Source organism: Syngnathoides biaculeatus, chromosome 4, assembly GCF_019802595.1.
Source record: "Syngnathoides biaculeatus isolate LvHL_M chromosome 4, ASM1980259v1, whole genome shotgun sequence".
Taxonomy (NCBI): domain Eukaryota; kingdom Metazoa; phylum Chordata; class Actinopteri; order Syngnathiformes; family Syngnathidae; genus Syngnathoides; species Syngnathoides biaculeatus.
Genome location: NC_084643.1, coordinates 3,261,026 through 3,280,971, shown reverse-complemented (window position 1 = coordinate 3,280,971; position 19,946 = coordinate 3,261,026). Strand labels below are relative to the sequence as shown.

At 46.0% G+C, this 19,946-nt stretch overlaps 1 protein-coding gene and 1 long non-coding RNA gene across 4 annotated transcripts in view; one reads left to right on the top strand and one right to left on the bottom strand.

The window, feature by feature from the left end:
• Positions 1 to 18,481, bottom strand: part of LOC133499229 (tetratricopeptide repeat protein 28-like) — a 207,264-nt gene extending 188,783 nt beyond the window's left edge. The window contains exons 1-3 of one of the 3 annotated variants that reach the window (XM_061816986.1): positions 18,217 to 18,481; positions 17,982 to 18,075; positions 14,772 to 15,065 (exon numbers count right to left, since the gene is read on the bottom strand). In XM_061816986.1, the coding sequence (XP_061672970.1) occupies positions 14,772 to 15,065; positions 17,982 to 18,011 (324 nt within the window). In that variant the 5' untranslated portion in view covers positions 18,012 to 18,075; positions 18,217 to 18,481. Of the gene's footprint in view, positions 1 to 14,771; positions 15,066 to 17,981 lie in introns of all 3 variants that reach the window. The other 2 variants (XM_061816987.1, XM_061816985.1) reach the window with 2 other exon arrangements.
• Positions 18,482 to 18,554: 73 nt separating this feature from the next.
• LOC133499873 (uncharacterized) lies at positions 18,555 to 19,612 on the top strand. The gene is made up of 3 exons (XR_009794766.1): positions 18,555 to 19,051; positions 19,131 to 19,200; positions 19,308 to 19,612. It is a non-coding gene; the product is annotated as an uncharacterized LOC133499873 (long non-coding RNA).
• Positions 19,613 to 19,946: the final 334 nt, after the last annotated feature.

Below are 19,946 nucleotides of genomic sequence, written 5' to 3'. Positions count from 1 at the left end.
CCGCCACTATTATGAGTTTGCACTGCTAACGTGATATGTAATGCATTTATAAAGAGCCCCGGTTACGGAGGAAAAAGCACTGGTGCCAGGTACCACGGAACAAATAAAACGGACATTAAAAAAAAGTGGACTGCCAACAACTATTTTAAAGGAATACGCCGCTGAACAATGAAAAGCATTAATGTGATAAATCATCTCGTATGAACTGTACCTTGAAAATTTGAGGTTATTCCGACAGTGTTTTGAAAGATTTTTAGCGGCAATTACGAATTTTCACGGGCACCGCCATTTTGGTGAGTCACGTGACTTAAAAAACAGGAAGTGACATCTCCTGTGGGCAAACAAAGAAATACACAATCACGGACAGCGCTGATTTCACGGATTTATCCTCATCTGATGAAGAAATAGCAGCATTGGTTCATCGGGAAGACGGAGGAATACGACCATACAGATTTGAACCTGTGGCTGGAAATAATGGTGAACATTTGGATGGATTTTCGGACGGGAATTACGTGGCGTCCGACTAGCTGACTAACCACAGGCGCAGAACGGTCACACGCTGATCATGTCGGAACAATAATTATGGAAATCTTTGACAAAGGTTCGCTCAAAGAAAAAAAAAAAATATGAGGAGTACCGAAGATTTCAACAAGAATGGACAGGCTCTGTGGAGAGGGAGGGTTCTGCTGTGTGTTTAAATTCACAGACGGGGAGTATGCCAAAGCATTAGTACTCGACGTTGCCAATCAACATTTTGCCAACTTCGCCTAAAGACAAGATAATCAAACGAATAAAAGACTTGCCTTTATCGGCAAGAACCGTTTACCGTCGTACCATCATGATGGCAAATCAAATTGAATTCTGGTCACGATTAACGGATGGAAGTCTCAACGCCTGCAAGACCCATGAAAGCACAAGAAGTCGCATTAATGGTAAGAAGTACTTTTGTCATCATTGGTTAGCAACATATTAACAATGTAACTGAAAAGAATTCTGAGACTTATTGTACTCTAAAAGTGTTGGTCTTAAATAAATGTGCAAATAAATGTTTCTTTTTCTTACTGGGCAGAATATGCCACTGAGCTTTCGTCGGATTATTTCTATCTGAATTATGGCAAAATTTCGCGATACAGGAGAGCATTTTCACCTTTCCGATGGTGGTTGTACTGCTGGTGATTACAGTACAAAATCGGCCATGATTTCTTTGTTTACGCACAGAATACGTCACATCCGCGCAAGCAGATCATGTGACTCGCCAAATTGGCGGCGCCCATGAAAATTGCCGATAAAAATCTTCTCAAAACGCTGTTAAATGATGTCGGATTAACCTCAAATTTTCAAGGTCCAGTACATACTAGATGACCTATCAGACTAAGGCTCTTCATTGTTCAGCAAAGTATTCCTTTAAGTGGAATGGGTGACCCGAAGCAATTTTTTTTTAAGAATTCACTCCTATCACTTTTGTTGCCACTGAGAGAGCACGCAATTCTGTCAAAAATAAATGAACGCAAATAGGAACGTTTTTTTAGCGACCCCAATCAGCCATCTCGTTAAAAAAAAGCCACTTGTGAGAAACCAGGGCATAGGAAAGGCGTTACGTCATGAATCGCTGGCACGAGCCAGTCCTCCACATTCCTTCATGAAAGACGGAATGATACTGCGGTGATCCAACGTCGGCGGGTCTCTTGGCCCCCAGCGGATAAACGAGCGAGCATGTGCCAGTCATCAAAAGTTCAGAGGAGAGTACAACAGAATCAGGAACCAGCGGCAAAAACCCTTCCATTAATTATTATGCGCGATCTAACGGCAGCCTCACAGGTGCTCTTCGCCGTTTGCCCCAATGGGAGTTCTTCCTCAGCCGCCTACGCGAATTCCGGAAGCATCCGGGGTCTCGACCTCCCCCGGTGGGCCGGGCCCACGCGATACGAGGCGGCCAAGTCAACCGCTGTAGGAAGAGAAGAGCATCTGTGCAAGTGGAGGCCTTGCAATTGTTTGGCTTTGCATTCAGGAGCAGGCTGCTACGCCGCCGCCAGCGTTGCGATGAGATGTGATTCTCGCAGGCCTTTGACATTCCTTGCCACGGAACGCCAAGCAAAAAGCTATTAAGCTGATGCTCATTTGATGTATCCACTGGGGGGAAGCAGTCGAAGGTTGCAGACCATTGAAATCTTATTGCGGGAGGTGATTGCCAAATCTTTTGCACGCTATTTCTTTGGGGATTAAGAGACCTAAAGGTTTAATTGTTTTAATTCTTCATCTGCCAGTTGGCAAACCCTTGAAACAATTTGAAAACGAATAACTTGAGCAACGTTAGTGAGGAGAGTTTGACAAAGTTTACTCGGCAGATTACAGAAAAAGACACGTTTCGCCAGTTTGTCCGTACTGTGCGGCAGAGCGACGCCACTTTAACATAAAGGCGTCGCAATTATTTGATGATCAAATTCACTGCAAACTATTTTGATAATCAATTAATCCTGTAGAACTATTGTTTACCATAAAAATGTCCACATGGTCTGATTTCAGCCTCTCAAGAGTACTGTAATTCCCGGCCTAGAGAGTGCACCTGGTTATAAGCCTCGGTACACAGAAAGAATTTACCGCTAGCGTTACCACGGTGCTTGCAATAACACGATGCTAGCATTAGCACGGCACTAGCGTTAACGCAACGTTAGTGTTAGCGCTGCTCTAGCATTAGCATTAACCCTAACCCTAACCCTTAAACTCTGTGTACAGAGCCTTATAACCAGGTGCGCTAACGCTAGCACAGCATCACTGCATAATCCGCAGAGTTGAAAGCATGTGAAAAAAGTCACGGTTTGCAGGCCGGAAATTATGGTAATTTCATTTCTGTACTCCTTCATGAAATGATCTGTTTCAGTTCTTTTATTTTTTGCAAACATCTGTTTTTACTTTGGAAAACAATGTTCAAATTTTGGCGTTTTTTTTTTTACCCACAAAACCAGTAACAATCACAATCAATTTATCGGAAAAAATAATAGGGAGTTGAATCTGTTCTGAAAATAACCCTGATTTTTATGAATCTGTAGTATGTCATTGACGTACTTTCGAGTTGAAACCGAAGCAGCCTCAGAAGTGTGCAGCACGTCGAACTAACGTCGCGCTTTGCATGAATCAGGAGCCGAGAAGTCACAAATGTTGGCGAGGGCAACGTCGCTCCCGCTCGCGGGAGATTACGTCATTGTTCTTTGTTTGGTTTTGGTTCATCGGCAAAATCAAAAACAATAACCCTTTAAGGGAAAGTCATTGGAAAAAAGATTTTGCAAGCAACTTTCACTATTTTTTTTTTACCCAATTAATAAAAGAAATAATCTGAAGAACACATTGTAACATTTGTAAACTCAATGGTGTTCATCGTCTGTATTTAGTAAGACAATTGGCACAACGTGAGTGTAACGTCTCATTTGAGATGGAAATCTAATGGTGGGGCTGTTGTTCAGTAAAAACAGCATCAAAATGGGTTGAAAATGTTCATCAAATATCGCCGTTATTGCGCCAGCGTAAACACGACAACGGCGGACGTGGACATGCGCAAGTTGACGACGTCACTCGCATCCTGAACTAGCTTGATGAAGAAGCTTCCCCAGCCAACTGTGCATTCGTTTGTGACCCTCAGAAACACGTTCATCCCAAATGGAACACGTCCAGAAATACATTTCTGCGGAAGACCTGGAGGACAAGCGAACAGCTGTGTATACACTTGAAAGGGGCACGACATGACTGGGGATCGTTTGAATAACGTCGTTGTCGGGATGCAAAATGTTTCAAAGACACCAAAACGCCTCTTTGTACTACGTCTTTCTAACTTTAGGATGGTACAGAATTCTGTCTTTTGTATCCAGCGTGTTTTAAATTCATTGCGCAGCACTTTGGGCAACATGTTTTCCATTTTTCTCGCACCTTTTCCCCCTAAACTGCAGGGTCACCAGTGTTGCTTTTAGATGGGCTCAATAAATATATCCAGGTTTAGTAATTGCCCCTTGTTACCCATCCATTCATTCATTCATTCATTTTCTACCGCTTCCCCGGGTTGGTAGCTTCAGCAGGGATACCCAGACTTCCCGGAGGAGTAGCGGCTCGACACTGAGTCCCTCCCAGATGACTGAGCTTCTCACCCTATTTCTAAGGGAGAGCTCGGACACCCTGCGGAGGAAACTCATTTCGGCCGCTTGTATCTTGGATCTTGTTCTTTCGGTCACGCCCATAGGTGAGGGTAGGAACGTAGATCGACTGGTAAATTGAGCACATCACCTTTAAACTTAGCTCCCTCTTTACCAAAAGGAACTCATACAAAGTCCGCATCACTGCAGACGCTGCACCGATCCATCTGTTGATCTCCCGCTCCATTCTTCCCTCACTCGTGAACAAGACCCCAAGATAATGTACTTGAACTCCTCCACTTGGGGAAGGATCTCAGAGGCCACTTACTGGAGGTCAGTTGAACACAATCCTGCACCAAACGATTGAAAGTTCAATCATCCATCCATCCATCCATCCATTATCTACCGCTTTTCCGGGTCAGGTCACGGGGGAAGTAGCTTCAGCAGGGATATCCAGACTTCCCTTTCCCTAGCCACTCCTTCCAGCTCTTCCGGAGGGATCCTGAGGCGTTCCCAGGCCAACCGAGAGACATAGTCTCTCCAACGTGTCCTGGGTCGTCCCCGAGTTCTCTTTCCGGTGGGACATGCCCGGAACAACCTCACCACGGAGTTCTGGATCAGATGCCCCAGCCACCTCATTTGACTCCTCTCAATGCGGACGAGCAGTGGCTCGACACTGAGCCCCTCCCGGATGACCGAGCTTCTCAGCCTATCTCTAAAGGAGAGCCCGGACACCCTGCGGAGGAAACTCATTGTGGCCGCTTGTATCCGGGATCTTGTTCTTTCGGTCGCGACCCACAGCTCGTGCCCATAGGCGACGGTAGGAACGTAGATCGACTAGTAAATTGAGAGCGTCGCCTTTCGACTTAGCTCCCTCTTTACCACAACGGACCGATAAAATGTCCGCATCACTGCAGACGCTGCATCGATCCGTCTCTGGATCTCCCGCTCCATTCCCCATTGTTACCCTTGTAATGTTACGCTAACACTACACTACGGTGTTGTCCCGTTTTGATGTGTTAAATATAGATCACGTACATTTTGAGAGAGGACGCTTGTAAGAATGCAGGTGCTGGCTGGCCGGCGGTCACTGTTGTTGACAGGCCTGATGGGTCAACATCGCACCCGACGTGACGCCTCGCGAGTTCTGAGCCACGACAGGACAAAGACGCAAAACTGCGGGGTCAAACGTCGGTTAGTACAACGAATCGCATCACGTCACCCAACCGTGAAAATCCAACACGTGCAATGACGTTCAAAGTCAAACAGGTTTGATGCACATAATGCAAAAGAGTGAGAAAAAAATTGGCCAATTTTCATTTTTTTGGGGGGGGGGGTGTTTCATGTGAAGGAATTCCATTTTATGAGACTCGACAATTTGGTGAAGCGCCTGGGTGGTAGAGAGGAAAACCACTTGGCGAGCAACGCAGAAACCTTGTTGCCAGTGGAATGCGGACTAGTAGGAGGCACACAACTAAAGTCAAGGAAAACGAGGGAGGGAGGGAAGGGGGGCGGAATGGAGAAAACAATGTCATTCTGGTTATGAATTCAATATTTCAGGCGCATTGTGCATGAAGTACAGAACATCGCAAAGTGACAATTTATCAGACATGAAGCAAAGGCAATTTGGGAAAATGTCAACTCGATAAAGGAAATTGTAGCAAGCGATTGATGCAAATGTTCATGCAAATGTCGTGACGGGATTGGATGCTCTGGATGCATTACGCGAGGGTAGGAGCAGAATTCATCAGCCCGCGTTGATCTTAACTTCTAAAAGTCCCACGAAATGTAAAATAAGGCCTGCCTTTGCTAAACATGACAAGTCGGGGTTTGCGTGTTTGAAGCCAAACAGCTGCCAAGGACGTGCGTTCAAATCAAAACAACAGACTTGCGTGCGTGTGGTCACTTTCCCTGCGAGCGTCCACGTCGAACGCCGAGGAAAAACACAGAGTTTGAACTTCTCCCGCTCGCTTCGCAATTTTCCAGACAAATAATTTCAGGTTTGCGCCCGCCAGCGCCGACCTTCTGTCCGGCCCGCTCGCTCCGGCCTGTAATTAAATGCCGTTCATTTAATTTGTTCATTAGCTCGAGCCTCGGCCGGGTGGAAGCAAAATGGAACCCTCTTATTAGTGGTTCGTGACTGGAGTCTCTCGGTGGTGAGCTGCAGTGGAAAACGGCAGTGCAGCGAGGTGGGGGAGGGGGTGGGGGTAGGGGGGCTCAAGACAAGCCAAGACCTTCTAACGACCCGACAGCAGGAGATGCAGCTTGACGTCGTTAGGTGTTGCCGCAAATGTGGCGATTGCAATCGAATCCGCGTGAATGCAAACATTCCGTCGCTTCAGTCGGTGACGACCTGTTTATGGGCATTCATTGAAAATGTCATTATAGTATTTATAATATCCATTCCGATGTCATAAACATCTTCCTTTTGTCCTTCACGATCGGCAAGCTGCGCGCAAAACGTTTTGGGGGAGGAAAAATAACAACATTTGTGATCTTGTGCGTGAAAAAGAAACAAGATGCTTGAAGCATCAATTGTATCGGCAAACAATATCATATGTTTTACAAGGTTCACAGCAGTTTAACTCATTCCCTGCCAGCTCCCCCGATTCAAATGGATTTTGGACTGATATTGCCGTCAATGGCAGTGAAGTTTGACAAATTGGCACCTCAAAGAATTGTGCTTGGACATCAACCAGGCTTTGTCTCTCCATCTTTTTAAGGCATTTCATTCACGACATGTTTCGGTTATTGTACTATGTATTACTTAACCCTTTCATCCCTGACATCAGCTAAAACCCTGAAAGGGCTAAAAAAAAAAAAAAAAAAAAAAAAAAAAATCATAGCTATAAAGGCACACATATTCCAGGACAATAATAACACGATTTTACAGATACAGTGAAGAAAATAAGTATCTGAACACCCTTCTATATTGCAAGTTCTCCCACTTAGAAATCATGGAGTGGTCTGAAATTTTTATCGTTGGCGCATGACCACTGTGAGAGAGATAATCCAAAAAGAAAAATCCAGAAATCACAATGTGTGATTTTTTTTTAACAATTCGTGTGATCCAGCTGCAAATAAGTATTTAAACACCTGTCTATCAGTTACAATTCTGACCCTCAAGGACCTGTTAGTCCGCCTTTAAAAGTCCACCTCTACTCCGTGTATTATCCTGAATCAGATGCACCTGTGTGAGGTCGTTAGCTACATAAAGACACGTGTCCACCCCATACAATCAGTGAGACTCAAACTTGTAACATGGCCAAGACCAAAGAGCTGTCCAAAGACACCAGAGACAAAATTCTACAAATCCACACGGCTGAAAAAAGGGCTACGGAGAAATTGCCAAGCAGCTTGGTGAAAAAAAAAAAGGTTCTACTGTTGAAGCAATCATGAGAAAATGGAAGAAGCTGAACATGACGGTCAATCTCGATCGGAATGGAGCCCCATGCAAGATATCACCTCGTGGGGTCTCAATGATCCTTTGAAAGGTGAGGAATCAGCCCAGGACTACACGACAGGACTTGGTCGATGACCTGAAAAGAGCTGGCACCACCGTTTCGAAGGTGACTGTTGCTAATACACTAAGATGTCATGATTTGAAATCATGCATGGCACGGAAGGGTTCCCGTGCTTAAACCAGAACATGTCAACGCCCGTCTTGAGTTTGCCATTGACCATTTGGATGATACAGAGGAGTCATGGGAGAAGGTTTTGTGGTCAGATGAGACCAAAATGGAACCTTTTGGTCATAATTCCTCTAAACCGTGTTTGGAGGAAGACGAATGATGAGTTCCATCCCAAGAACACCATCCCGACTGTGAAGCATGGGGGTGGTAGCAGCATGCGTTGGGGGTGTTTTTCTGCACATGGGAGAGGACGACTGCACTGTATTATGGAGAGGATGAGCGCGGCCATGTATTGTGAGATTTTGGGGAACAACCTCTTTCCCTCGGTCAGAGCATTGAAGATGGGTCGTGGCTGAGTCTTTCAACATGACAATGACCCGAAGCACACGACCAGGAAAACCAAGGAGTGGCTCCGTAAGAAGAATATCAAGGTTCTGCCATGGCCAAGCCCGTCTCCAGATTTAAACCAAAAAGAAAATCTTTAGAGGGAGCGGAAACTCCGTGTTTTTCAGCGACAGCCCAGAAACGTGTCTGATCTAGAGAAGATCTGTGTGGAGTAGTGGGGCAAAATCCCTCCTGCAGTGTGTGCAAACCTGGTGAAGAACTACAGGAAACGTCTGACCACTGTAATTGCAAACAAAGGCTACTGTACCAAATATTAACGTTGATTCACTCAGGTGTTCAAATACTTATTTGCAGCTGTATCACACTAATAAATCATTAAAAAAAATCATACATTGGGATTTCTGGATTTTTCTTTTTAGATGATCTCTCTCACAGTGGACATGCATCTCGGATGAACATTTCAGACCCCTCCATGATTTCTAAGTGGGAGAACTTGCAATATAGCAGGGTGTTGAAATACTTATTTTCTTCACTGTACGTGCCATAGCTCCGCCCTGAGTCGGCATGGTAACGAGATGTGCACACTAATCGCCATTGGCCCAGCAATAAATCGGGCTGGATGGGCGCTGGATCACTTGGATTAAACATGGCCACCATTGCAAAACGGGCAAAACCATTTCTGTAGCGGTCACGGCCAGCACCAAGGTACAAAACTTCTCGCACCCATTTAACATGTTCTGCTCTGGATGCTGTACTGCATACTCGATGTACTGTAGCGAATGAAAGTTACAGCAACAGACAAAAATAACTAATGAGGCTCTTTTCTTCCTCGTGTGGACATTAACAGCAAAAAGCAGAGTCATCAGCCGGCATTCGTCGAAAAGAAGCTTCAAAGTGTCATCAGCATTTCAGCATCCTGACACAATTGCAGGATCTGCCGCAGCTGTAATTACATCCGCTCGCTGCGTGCCGCGCACTCTGACCTTTTCATATTCTCCACAGCACTGTCCTCGTTGTCTCATTCAAATCAAGGCCCCTCGCGGCAGGGGGTTTAAATTGGGCCTTGATTTATTGATGTTATTTACAATAAACGGCGTCATCTGGGAAAACGACAGGACTTTTAGTTTACTTCACTCCGAGTTGGCGATAGAAGACCCTCGACAGGCGGCGTCATAGGCTCCAATCGGAAGATATGGAAATGCGAGCCTCTCGGTGCCGCAGCGCCGCTCGTCTTTTTGGCTCCTGGGCAACTCTCCTCCTGACAGCTCTCGGGCTGGAGCGCAGGAGTTGTTTATTTAAAATGCAGCTGAAACGGCAGCGGTGAGGAAGACAAGGAGGAGGAGGGGGGAGGGACCAGATGGAGAAGCGGAACAGGCAAGGCATCAATCGAGAGAAACTTATTGTCCTCCCAGTCACTTCCCTGAAAAATGAAAAAAAAAAAAAAAAAAAAAAAAAGCACTTAAGGTGTGATGGGCCAACAAACAATCCCAAAACACCTTGAGTACAAAGCACAACAAAAGAGTACACACATCAGTCAAAAAGTAATGGCTAAAGTTTGATACGACACATTTTGTCTTACTGGAAGTCAGTTGAACGCAGTCCTGCACCAAATGATTGAAAATTCAATCATCCATCCAGCCATCCATTATCTACCGCTTTTCCGGTTTGGGTCGTGGGGGAAGTAGCTTCAGCAAGGATACCCAGACTTCCCTTTCCCCAGCCACTTCTTCCAGCTCTTCCGGATGGATCCCGAGCCGTTCCCAAGCCAGCCGAGAGACGTTATCTCTCCAGCGTGTCCTGGGTCGTCCCCGGGGTCTCTTTCCGGTGGGACATGCACGGAACACCTCACCAGGGAGGCGTCCGGGAGGCATCCGGATCAGATGCCCCAGCCACCTCATCTGGCTCCTCTCAATGCGGAGGAGCAGCGGTTCGACACCGAGTCCCTCCCGGTTGACCCAGCGTCTCACCCTATCTCTAAGGGAGAGTCCGGTCACCCTTTGAAGGAAACTCCTTTCGGCCGCTTGTATCCGGGATCTTGTTCTTTCGGTCACGACCCACGGCTCATCCCCATAGGTGAGGGTAGGAACGTAGATTGACTGGTAAATTGAGAGCTCTTTACCACAACGGACCGATACAAAGTCCGCATCACTGCAGACGCTGCACCGATACGATCCGTCTGTCGATATCCCGCTCCATTCTTCCCTGACTCGTGAACAAAACCCAAGATACTGTACTTGAACTCCTCCACTTGGGGAAGCATCTCATCCCCGACCCCGGAGAGGGCACGCCAGCCTTTCCCGACTGAGGACCATCGTCTCGGATTTGGAAGTGCTGATTCTCATCCCAGCCGCGGATCTCTCCAGTGGGAGCTGGAGATCACGGCTTGATGAAGCCAACAGAACCGCATCATTTGCAAAGAGCAGAGATGCGATACCGAGGCCACCAAACCAGACACGCTTCAATTCAAAACACCAAATTCAATCAACGCCCGATAAATTTCCACGAGGGCTGAGCGTAATCATCAATTATTGATAGTTAAGAATTGCGTCTATTGCAGGGAATCGATCGTCGATTTTGGCACGAATGAGTCAGCTACTCGTCTACGGCCAGCAGAGGCGCCGTTGATTCAGTCTGGTTTGCATTTGAAACAGCAACTTCAGTTTATGGTGTTCATCTGCATCCGCAGAGACATCACCCACTTTGGTCCAATTCCTCTGGGTAAACTTACGGCGCTCATTTCGACATGAAACAGGAGTTCAGAACATTCGGAGACAGACTCGTTAAGTGTAAGAACGTAACTAATGAATCACTTGCGCCTCTGCAGGACACTAATTGATGCACTTGTCTAGCGCGTTTGTGTCCCAAGTCAGTCACAAAAAGGAGAAGCCAGACGGGCTAACGGTTAGCTTAGCCTCTTTTCGGACGACTCGCTTAACGTGCGCGCGCTGTCGTCTGTGCTCGTCTCAAGTCCGCCAAACACTTTAAAAGCAGTGAGAAACACACGATGATGATGGTGGTCTCCTCGTCGGGAAAACCAAACAGCCGTGAAAACCACAATCTCCTTGGTGGAGCTAATAAATTGAACACGGGCAAAGAATAACGTAAGAGCCATTTTCTCCTGCTCGGTGAGAGCAACTGCGAAGAGACGGGCCCCTCTCCTGTCAAATGACACCCCCATTTTGCTCTCATTTAAGCATTTTATATTCAGAAGCCGGGTGAGCAACAAAAGGCCTAAAGCTGTCTCGGCCCATTAAATTGCACATTGTCTTTCTTCTTTCGAGAATGCGCTCACAGCCAGCCGTAAGAGCTGACACATTGGCCGAGGGATTGGGTGGGTAGGGAGGGGGCTGGAGGGGGGGCTTCACGCCTCTCAGCCTTCTCCGGGAGGGCAGGCTGCCCGCCGATGCCTGGGCCGGCGAAACGGCGCCTGTCAGCGCTTGACAGGCCAATCCTGAAGCCCAGTCAAAGCACGCTTTGATTGATGATATTATGTACTCAAACAAGATCTGAACGCCGCCACGCTTTAATCCCCGTTTCGACATCGCGACGAGCCGCGGAATCACATAAACGCTCGGGCTCCGAACCGCCGGGGACGGACGGGCGTCAAGCCCGAGACTGCTAAGCGTTTGTCCTCACCCACAGGAGTAAGTCTAATTCTGTCATAAAATGCATACCATGCTGTCGTGCGCTGAAACGTTTTTTTTTTTTTGTAAAATGACTTCGCATTATAGAAAATGTGTGATATTGCGTTGAGGGAATTACGAGAGACAAAGTCCATTACATTCATTTGCGCCACTTTGTTGAAAGATCCTCATTTAAAAATCTAAATGCTGTGTATGTCTTTTCCTTCCATACCCCAGACCGGTTTTTTGGTTTTGTTTTGTTTTTTTGGTGGGGACAAAACTCCTATTTGGCAACACTGACCCCTGGTGGTCTTTTAACGAAAGCGAGCAACTTCAGCTCATTTTGTCTCGGGGGAAAAAAAAAGCTGTTAGGCCTTGTGGACAAAATGGAGACATAATGGCGAGGACGAGCTTTGACAGCGAGGCTGCAGCAGTAAAATTAAGTCAAGCAGAACCAGAACCTCAGCAGAGATGGAGTCACACCGCAAAGACTAATTTTGTCTCGGACAGTATTCAATTTGACTTCAGCGTTGAAAAGGTTGCAAAATATCAGCCAAGGGAATAAAATGTCACTTCCGGAAAAGGAGGGAAGACGGCACATGCTCGGCGTCGTTTGTTGCCGAATGATGATGCCGCGCACCCCCGAAAATTCACTGGAAGAGAACCTACCTGAGCGTCAGAAGATGCGCGACTTCAGGCCAAACGGGACGTGATGCATCGCCGCCGCGGCAAATTAGCCTCGATAACACTCGACCGCGTTACCATCAATCGCTCTGCGCAAAGACAAAAGCCTCCCTCTGCGCTAAATCGCGTAATCGATGCAATCGCTCTCGCTGTGAGCAATTGGCCTGCGACGGATGTGAAATCAATCGCAGGTTACGAGTGCACGTGACCCGAACGAGATCAGAGAGCGGAACTTAACTCCAAAAAGTTTGCACGGGCAAGGAGAAGGAGGAGAGTCCAGCTTTTGAACTCTGTTATAGTCATCAACATTTTAACAGGTTTTTTTTTTGTCGCTTTTGGCTTTTTTGATGATTTTGGAGGGCTTCCTGTTTTTGTGAGTTCTGTTAGCATGGTTACAAGCGTTCTGTCAATGAGTAAAAAGGCACCGTTAACTTGTTTGTCGCACGTTGTCGCATGCAAACCGCGAGCGACGGTGTGTGCGATTAATTCTCTTGACTGTGTGCCCGCGGCTGCGGAGAGACAGCCCAAATGTTGGGCGGTCGCGGAACTTCTTTGGGCAACAAAAGAGGGCGAACGCCAATGAGCTGGCAGTTGTTTTGTCGTCGTCTGTGAAAATGTCACGGAAATAACTACTGACAGAAAGGTAACTTCCGTCCATCCATTTTCTTTTTGCCGCTTATCCTCACGAGGATCGCGGGGAGTGCTGGAGCCTATCCCAGCTGTCAATGGGCAGGAGGCGGGGGACACCCTGAACTGGTTCCCAGCCAATTGCAGGGCACATGGAGGCATACAGCCGCACTCACAATCACACCTAGGGGCAATTTAGAGCGTCCAGTTAATGTTGCATGTTTTTGGGATGTGGGAGGAAACCGGAGTACCTGGAGAAAACCCACGAAGGCACGGGGAAAACATTCAAACTCCACACAGGCAGGTCCGGGATAGAACCCGGTCCCTCAGAACTGTGAGGCCAACGCTTTTACCAGCTGATCCACCGTGCCACCAGAGAGATAACTTTTCATATCATATTTTGTATGGATTTTTTTATTTTAACGGTTTAAAATTCGGAAAAGCTCAAGGGCTATGAATACTTTTTTTTTACCTAGAGAATAAAGGAATAGTGAAAACAATAATTCATATCCCTGGCGTCGGGCAGAATCCTCGCATCAGAAAGGTTTCTAATTACCGGTAGTGACACACAAAATGGCGGACAAGGGAATCGTGGGACTGTGGCGGAAATCTACGAAGCCATCTTTAACGCTTGAGATTGTTTAAAAAAAAAAAAAAAAAAAAAGTGGACCACTTTTGGACTTAAAAGGTTCCAGCTCAATGGCAGCAATATGTACAATAGTTGTGCTTTTTGAGTACATTACTTTCATGATTATAGAAGTTAAACATTTTCTCTTCGATTGTTTTGATCCAGAATGAACACTCAAGAGACGGTGAAATGCTGAAATCAGGTGCATTATAAAACACTATTTTATCTCATTGAACTTCATTTTACTCTAGAGCTCGTGCACCTACGTCATAAAATCACATGACGTTTGTTGACGTCGCCATATTGCCGGTCTAGGAAAGCATTGTTCAATGCTGAGTCGGTTGGAGACGACATGAAAATATGTCTTGTAGCTCGACGTCCAGAGTCTTGTACAACATTTAGAAGGTGAAAACAAACGAAGGTACGTGGAAAAATTAGATAAACTCAACATAGAGGACACGTATTTAATGCCGAAGTCGAAGTTTTCACCGATAAGAAATTGGAACGTTAATTCGCTTGGACAACTGGATCTACACGTGGATCTGGTGAGTAAGTCGTCGACATTTACACAGAAAAGTTTGAAAGCGCAAACGAATACTTTGTTGCTGGATCTGTTCTCAATCAGGAATAAATCCCACATAGTGGCGGTTTTGACGGCTCGTGAACACGGAAGCGTGTTCGGCTACACATTAACCTTTGCCGGTATCCATCGATCTTTTCAGCTAGTATTCAATACAAATACCAATATTTAAATAAGTGACCCCTGGTTTTACACAAACTCGCATTGATTAACTATGATTGGAAAAAAAAAAAGACGACGGTCGACGGCTTGTGAACGCGGAAGCGCGTTCGGCTACACGTTAACCTTTGCCAAAATCCATCGATCTTTTCAGCTAGTAGCGGTTTCTAATATTTTCTCCCTTTCATAAAAATGGGAAGTTATTAAAAACACTCACTGCGATGCATTTCTACACTACGATAAACTATAACTGCCTCTGTTGTAGCTTCCAAATGACAGAATTCCTCGTGTATTTCTTGCAGTGGATACACAGAAAATGCGTCATAGAGTAGATGGAGAAACCGGTTCAGCGCACCGACGCTGTGCCGCTCTTACCTTTGGCCATTTTGGGTTGAGCACGCGAGCTTTTTCTGCGTCGTCCAGCGCAGCCTGGTGCCGGCCCAGTTTGAGGAGCGCGGCGGACCGGTTGCCGTACAGGATGCAGTTCTGCGCGTCCGCTCGTAAGGCTTCGCCGTACAGGTCCACGGCCGCCTGAAAGTCGCCCCGCTGGCACAGCTCGTTGCTCCGCTGCACTTTCTCCGCGAACTCGCCCTTGCCCGGACCGCGGCCGGCGTCTCCTGAGGCGCGGCGCGCGGGGCGGCCCGCGGCCCGAGCGCCGGAGGTTGAAACCTTTGCGGACGGAAGGAGAAAATGACAACCGGGTGTTTCAGCAGAGGTCAAAGGTTGTCTGCTTTTGCTCAGAGGTAAACAGAAAGAGGAAAACAAATCACCTAACAAAAGTGCTTGATTCGCCATTCATATTTATGATATGACTTTTGAGAAAAAAGACAGACAAATAGACATTAACTTGCTTCAAACAAACACAAACTAACCAAATAAGTCACAAATCTGATCATATGGGGATCTCATAACAATATTTTCCTTAGTCTCCAGTTAAAAACATTCATCCATCCATTTTCTGTGCCACTTATCCTCACAAGGTGGGGTACACCCGAGCTGTTTGCCAGCCAATGGCAGGGCCCACGGAAACAACTATTTGCACTCACCATCACACCTAGTGACAATTTTTTGTGTCCAATGAATTCCTGTTTTTTTGGGACGTGGGAGGAAACCGGAGTGCCCGGAGAAAACCCACGCGGAGAACATGCCAATGCCACGCAGACGGGGGGGGGGGGATTTGAACACGGTCCTCAGAACAGTGAGGCCACCGTGCCACCTATGCTTTAACCAGTCCAATTAAAAACATTATTATTTTAATTGGATGTATTGCTTTTCCGTACAAAAACCACAGTGTACCATAAGATTAGGTCTAATTGAGAAAAAAAAACATTTGTATTTCTGTACAATAATTACATGACATTTTTGAGAGTTAGGTAAGATTCGACCCATCTGACAAATGAATAAGTAATCTAATGGCGTTCCCAGAGCAACACGACAAAAGTCTCCATTGCCCCATTTTGTGGGGATGGATTCCCAAACTACGTACTACAGTTTCCACACATCCATCCCTTTTCTTTGCCGCTTATCCTCAAGAGGGTCGCAGGGAGCGGCGGAGCCTCTCCCAGCTGTCAACGGGCAGGAGCCGGGGTACACCCTGAACTGGTCGCCTGCCAATCGCAGGGCACATAGAGACAAACATTCGCATTCACAATCACACCTAGGGTCAATTTAGAGTGCCCAACTAATGTAAACTATTGTTGTTTGGTAGCACAAAAATGCTTGCAATATCGCGACGCTATCGTCTATGATATGACAATTTGAAATTTTGGTACAGATTTTAACAAAAATCATGAAAGTTGAGACATATGATTTGCCTTTGCGGGCCACATGAAATCATGCGGCGGAACAGATCTGGCCCCTGGGCCTTGAGTTTGACACCTGTGCAGCCTACCCACATCCATACATCCATTATCTTTGCCGCTCACCCTCACGAGGGTCACAGGGAGTGCTGGAGCCTATCCCAGCTGTCAACGGGCAGGATACGGGGTACACCCTGAACTGGTCGCCAGCCAATCCCAGGGGACATAGAGACAAACAGTCGCAGTCACAACCCCACCTAGGGGCAAATTACAGTGTCCAATTATTGTTGCATGTTTTTGGGATGTGGGAGGAAACCGGAGTGCCCGAAGGAAATCCACACAGGCACGGGGAGAACATGCAAACACCACACAGGGGGGGGTCCGGGATTGAACCCGGGACCTCAGAACTATGAGGCCAACGCTCTACCAGCTGAACCACCGTGCCGCCCATTTATGATGTGACAATTTGATGGTTTGGTACAGATTTTGACAAAACTCATGAAAGTTGACACATATGATTTTGCCTTTGTGGCCACATAAAATCATGCGGCGGGCCAGATATCTGGCCCCAGGGCCTCGAGTTTGACACCTGTGCTCCACCCAAATGACTTACACAGTAGAACCAAAATACTGATGCAAGTTGTAAAGTCAGACCGATACGCTGAACAAAATGACATCCACACCTAGGGGCAATTTAGTGTCTAAGTATTGTTGCATGTTTTGGGGATGTGGGAGGAAACCCACGCAGGCACGGGGAGAACATGCAAACGCCACACAGGCGGAGCCGGGATTGAACCCGGGACCTCACAACTGTGAGCCCAACGCTCTAGCAGCTGATGTATTAGAGAGTTGGTTAAGATTAGACCCATGTGACAAATAAATGAATAAATTATCTAGTGGCGTTCCCATAGCAACACGCCAAAATTCTCCATTGCCCCATTTTGCAGGGGTGGGGGGATGGATTCCCAAACTCGTCTACTCCGGTAGTGACTTTAAAAGTCATCTGCGGCTGCACTTCAGTGGGCCGGCCTCCCTTCCGCAAAGGGAATTCTGGGATACGGGCAGCCTCGGTAATTACTTCCAGATCGGTCGACGGCACAGAATAGAACACGAGACGACACACACGAGCTTTGGGTGGCGAGGAAATGTAAAGCAATCGTCAAGTGCCACTTTGCCACCACCACACAAAAAAAAAAAAAAAAAAATGGAAAAATACTCCCAGGCTAAGATGTTCTTCCTTCCATTTTTACATTGAATACAACCAAAAATCAAGACATGCAGTCAAGTTACATTTCATTTTATAAATCCTTGCAGCAGGGGTGACACGCTTATTTTCAAAAGAATTCTATTTAGGAGTCCTGCCCGCTGAGCACGTTATATAATTTGCTCATAGGTTCCTTCAGAAAAAGAAGAATATGATTGAGGGTGTAAATCATAATCGACGTTTACTCTCCAGAAAAAGGACACAACGCGTGGATCGCAGCCACAAACGACGACAGATTTCCATTTGGCAAATAAACGCAGGCTCGTGCGGAACCTTTGTCATCAAGCAAAACAATTCTTGGTGAATTGGGTCAACTTTGGACCCTTCCAACGGCAGCGGGACTCGCTGGTTTTAAAAAAATATATATATAATAATAATAGTCAAAAAGTGGATTTTGACGGAGGTTTGTGCACAAATGGTCATTTCCGGTGCAGGGCTCGCGTTAAAAAGTGTTGCCCGGACAATCACGTGAACGCAACCCAGATGACAGCCCCCCCGACTTGTTTTTTTTTTTTTTTTTACCTTTTCTTTCAGAGTCGCTTGTTTCTCCATCCTGGCTTCGGTTCTTCGCTCTCATCCCATCGCGCCGCTGCTCGGCTCGCGTTGCAAAAGTCACCTTTCAAAAACGGGGAGACGAGACGTCGGGAAACGTCCACGTAGCGGTCGCGAGTCGGCAAAGTGAGAGAAAAGTCGACACACAAAAAAAAAAACCAGAGAAAGAAAGGAGTGTGACTTGCGAGCGGCTCTCGGCACAAACTTTTCTCACGGAAAGTGCGCCATGTTGTCAAATGTTTTCCTTTTTTTTCCCTCTTCTTCTTCTTCTTTTTCCTGCTGTTGCCATAGAGGACGACTCGACTTGCGAAGGCAATGAGCTGGCAGCCTCGGTCGCGACATTCAAAATCACACTTCCACTGCTACACGGTTGTTGTTTTTTTTAAAAAATAATAAAAGAAAATTTAATACTGAGTCCAAAAGCGGCGGCTTTTAAATCATTTTATACGGTGGAGAGGAAGGAGCACCGACGCTCACATGAGCATCTTTTGCTCGTGTATGTGTATATATATATATATATATATATATTGGTCGTTTCTATTTTCAATACTTTGAACAATTGCAGTTTTAAGATAAATTCATTCTATTGTTATTATAATTAAAATTAGGAGCATAACAGTGCTCTCACATGTGCTGTCCAGCTTGAACCTTCTGATTTTTGGCACTGTTCACCCACCCTGTTTCCAACTTTCTCTAAACATCGATCCGTCCATTTTTTTAAAGCCGCTTATCCTCACAAGTGACATGGGGAGTAGAACCAATCGGAGATTTTTAAATCAACTATGAGTGTGAATGCTTGCTTGTTTGTCCCTCCGTTCCGTGCGATCGACTGACTGCGCAGTCGAGTGTGGCCGTGCCCCAGTTTGTCCCCGCAGGTCATCCGGGACGAAAATGACAGAATTTCTTGGAGAATTTTATATGATCTTCTTTGAAGTTGAAGGTTTGCATAAATAAAAAGCACAATGTCCTTAAAGAACATTGGGAAGCAGAGATGATGAGGTCACGGTTTTGGAACCTCCCGATCGGTTAACTGATCTCATGTGAGTTAATTGACGGCACACCTGGGGATGTGTTTAAGTCCACGCCTCAAACACTCTGCTTCCTTGTGTGAAATTATAGGAAAATCAAAAGAAATCGGCCAGGGAATCCGGGAAAGAATGGTGCGTCTCCAAAAGTCTGCCCCATAAAAGTAAGTTTCTTTCATTTTGGTCCGTTAGGGGTCGCCACAGTCCGACATCTCAGATGAACGCTCATATTTGTTTGGCACAGTTTTTTTTTTTTTTTTTTAAACGCCAGATGCCCTTCCTGACACAACCCATCTTGGGGAGTCGAGGCCCCAGTGAGATACGAAGTCACGCCCCTGGTTTGGTTTACCAAACCAATGCTCTAACCGCTGAGCTATGGGGCCTCTCGAAGCATGGCTCATCCTTGGGTGCAATTTCCATTTGCTCAACGGTGCCATGGTCATCTGTTCATACAATAAAGCGCAAGTATAAACATGGGAATGTCCACCCGTCACACCACTCAGGAAGGAAATGTGCTTGTTTTGGTCCAAAGTGTGCGAATCAACCCCAGAACAAAAGCTAAAGACTTTGTGAACCCCCCCCCCCCCATGGATACAGAAAAATGTCCCTTTTTTTTAACAGGGTCCCTTATTATGGTAATAATAAAAGTGTAAGTAATAAATCTGTTTGACCATCTGTCATTGAAACCAACACAGTATCAGATACAGTATCATAAGCACAAAAAAGTTATTTTGATTATTTCCAAATATCTTGTGTACATGAAAAATTAACATGAAAATCATTGACCCATGTCAGGGATTAATAATCTAAATGAAATGCCCATTTTAATTTTTTTAAAGGGATTTTGTAAAAATAAAATAAATATAAATAAATATTTTGAACTGAAGTAGCCATTTTAAAAATGAATTCA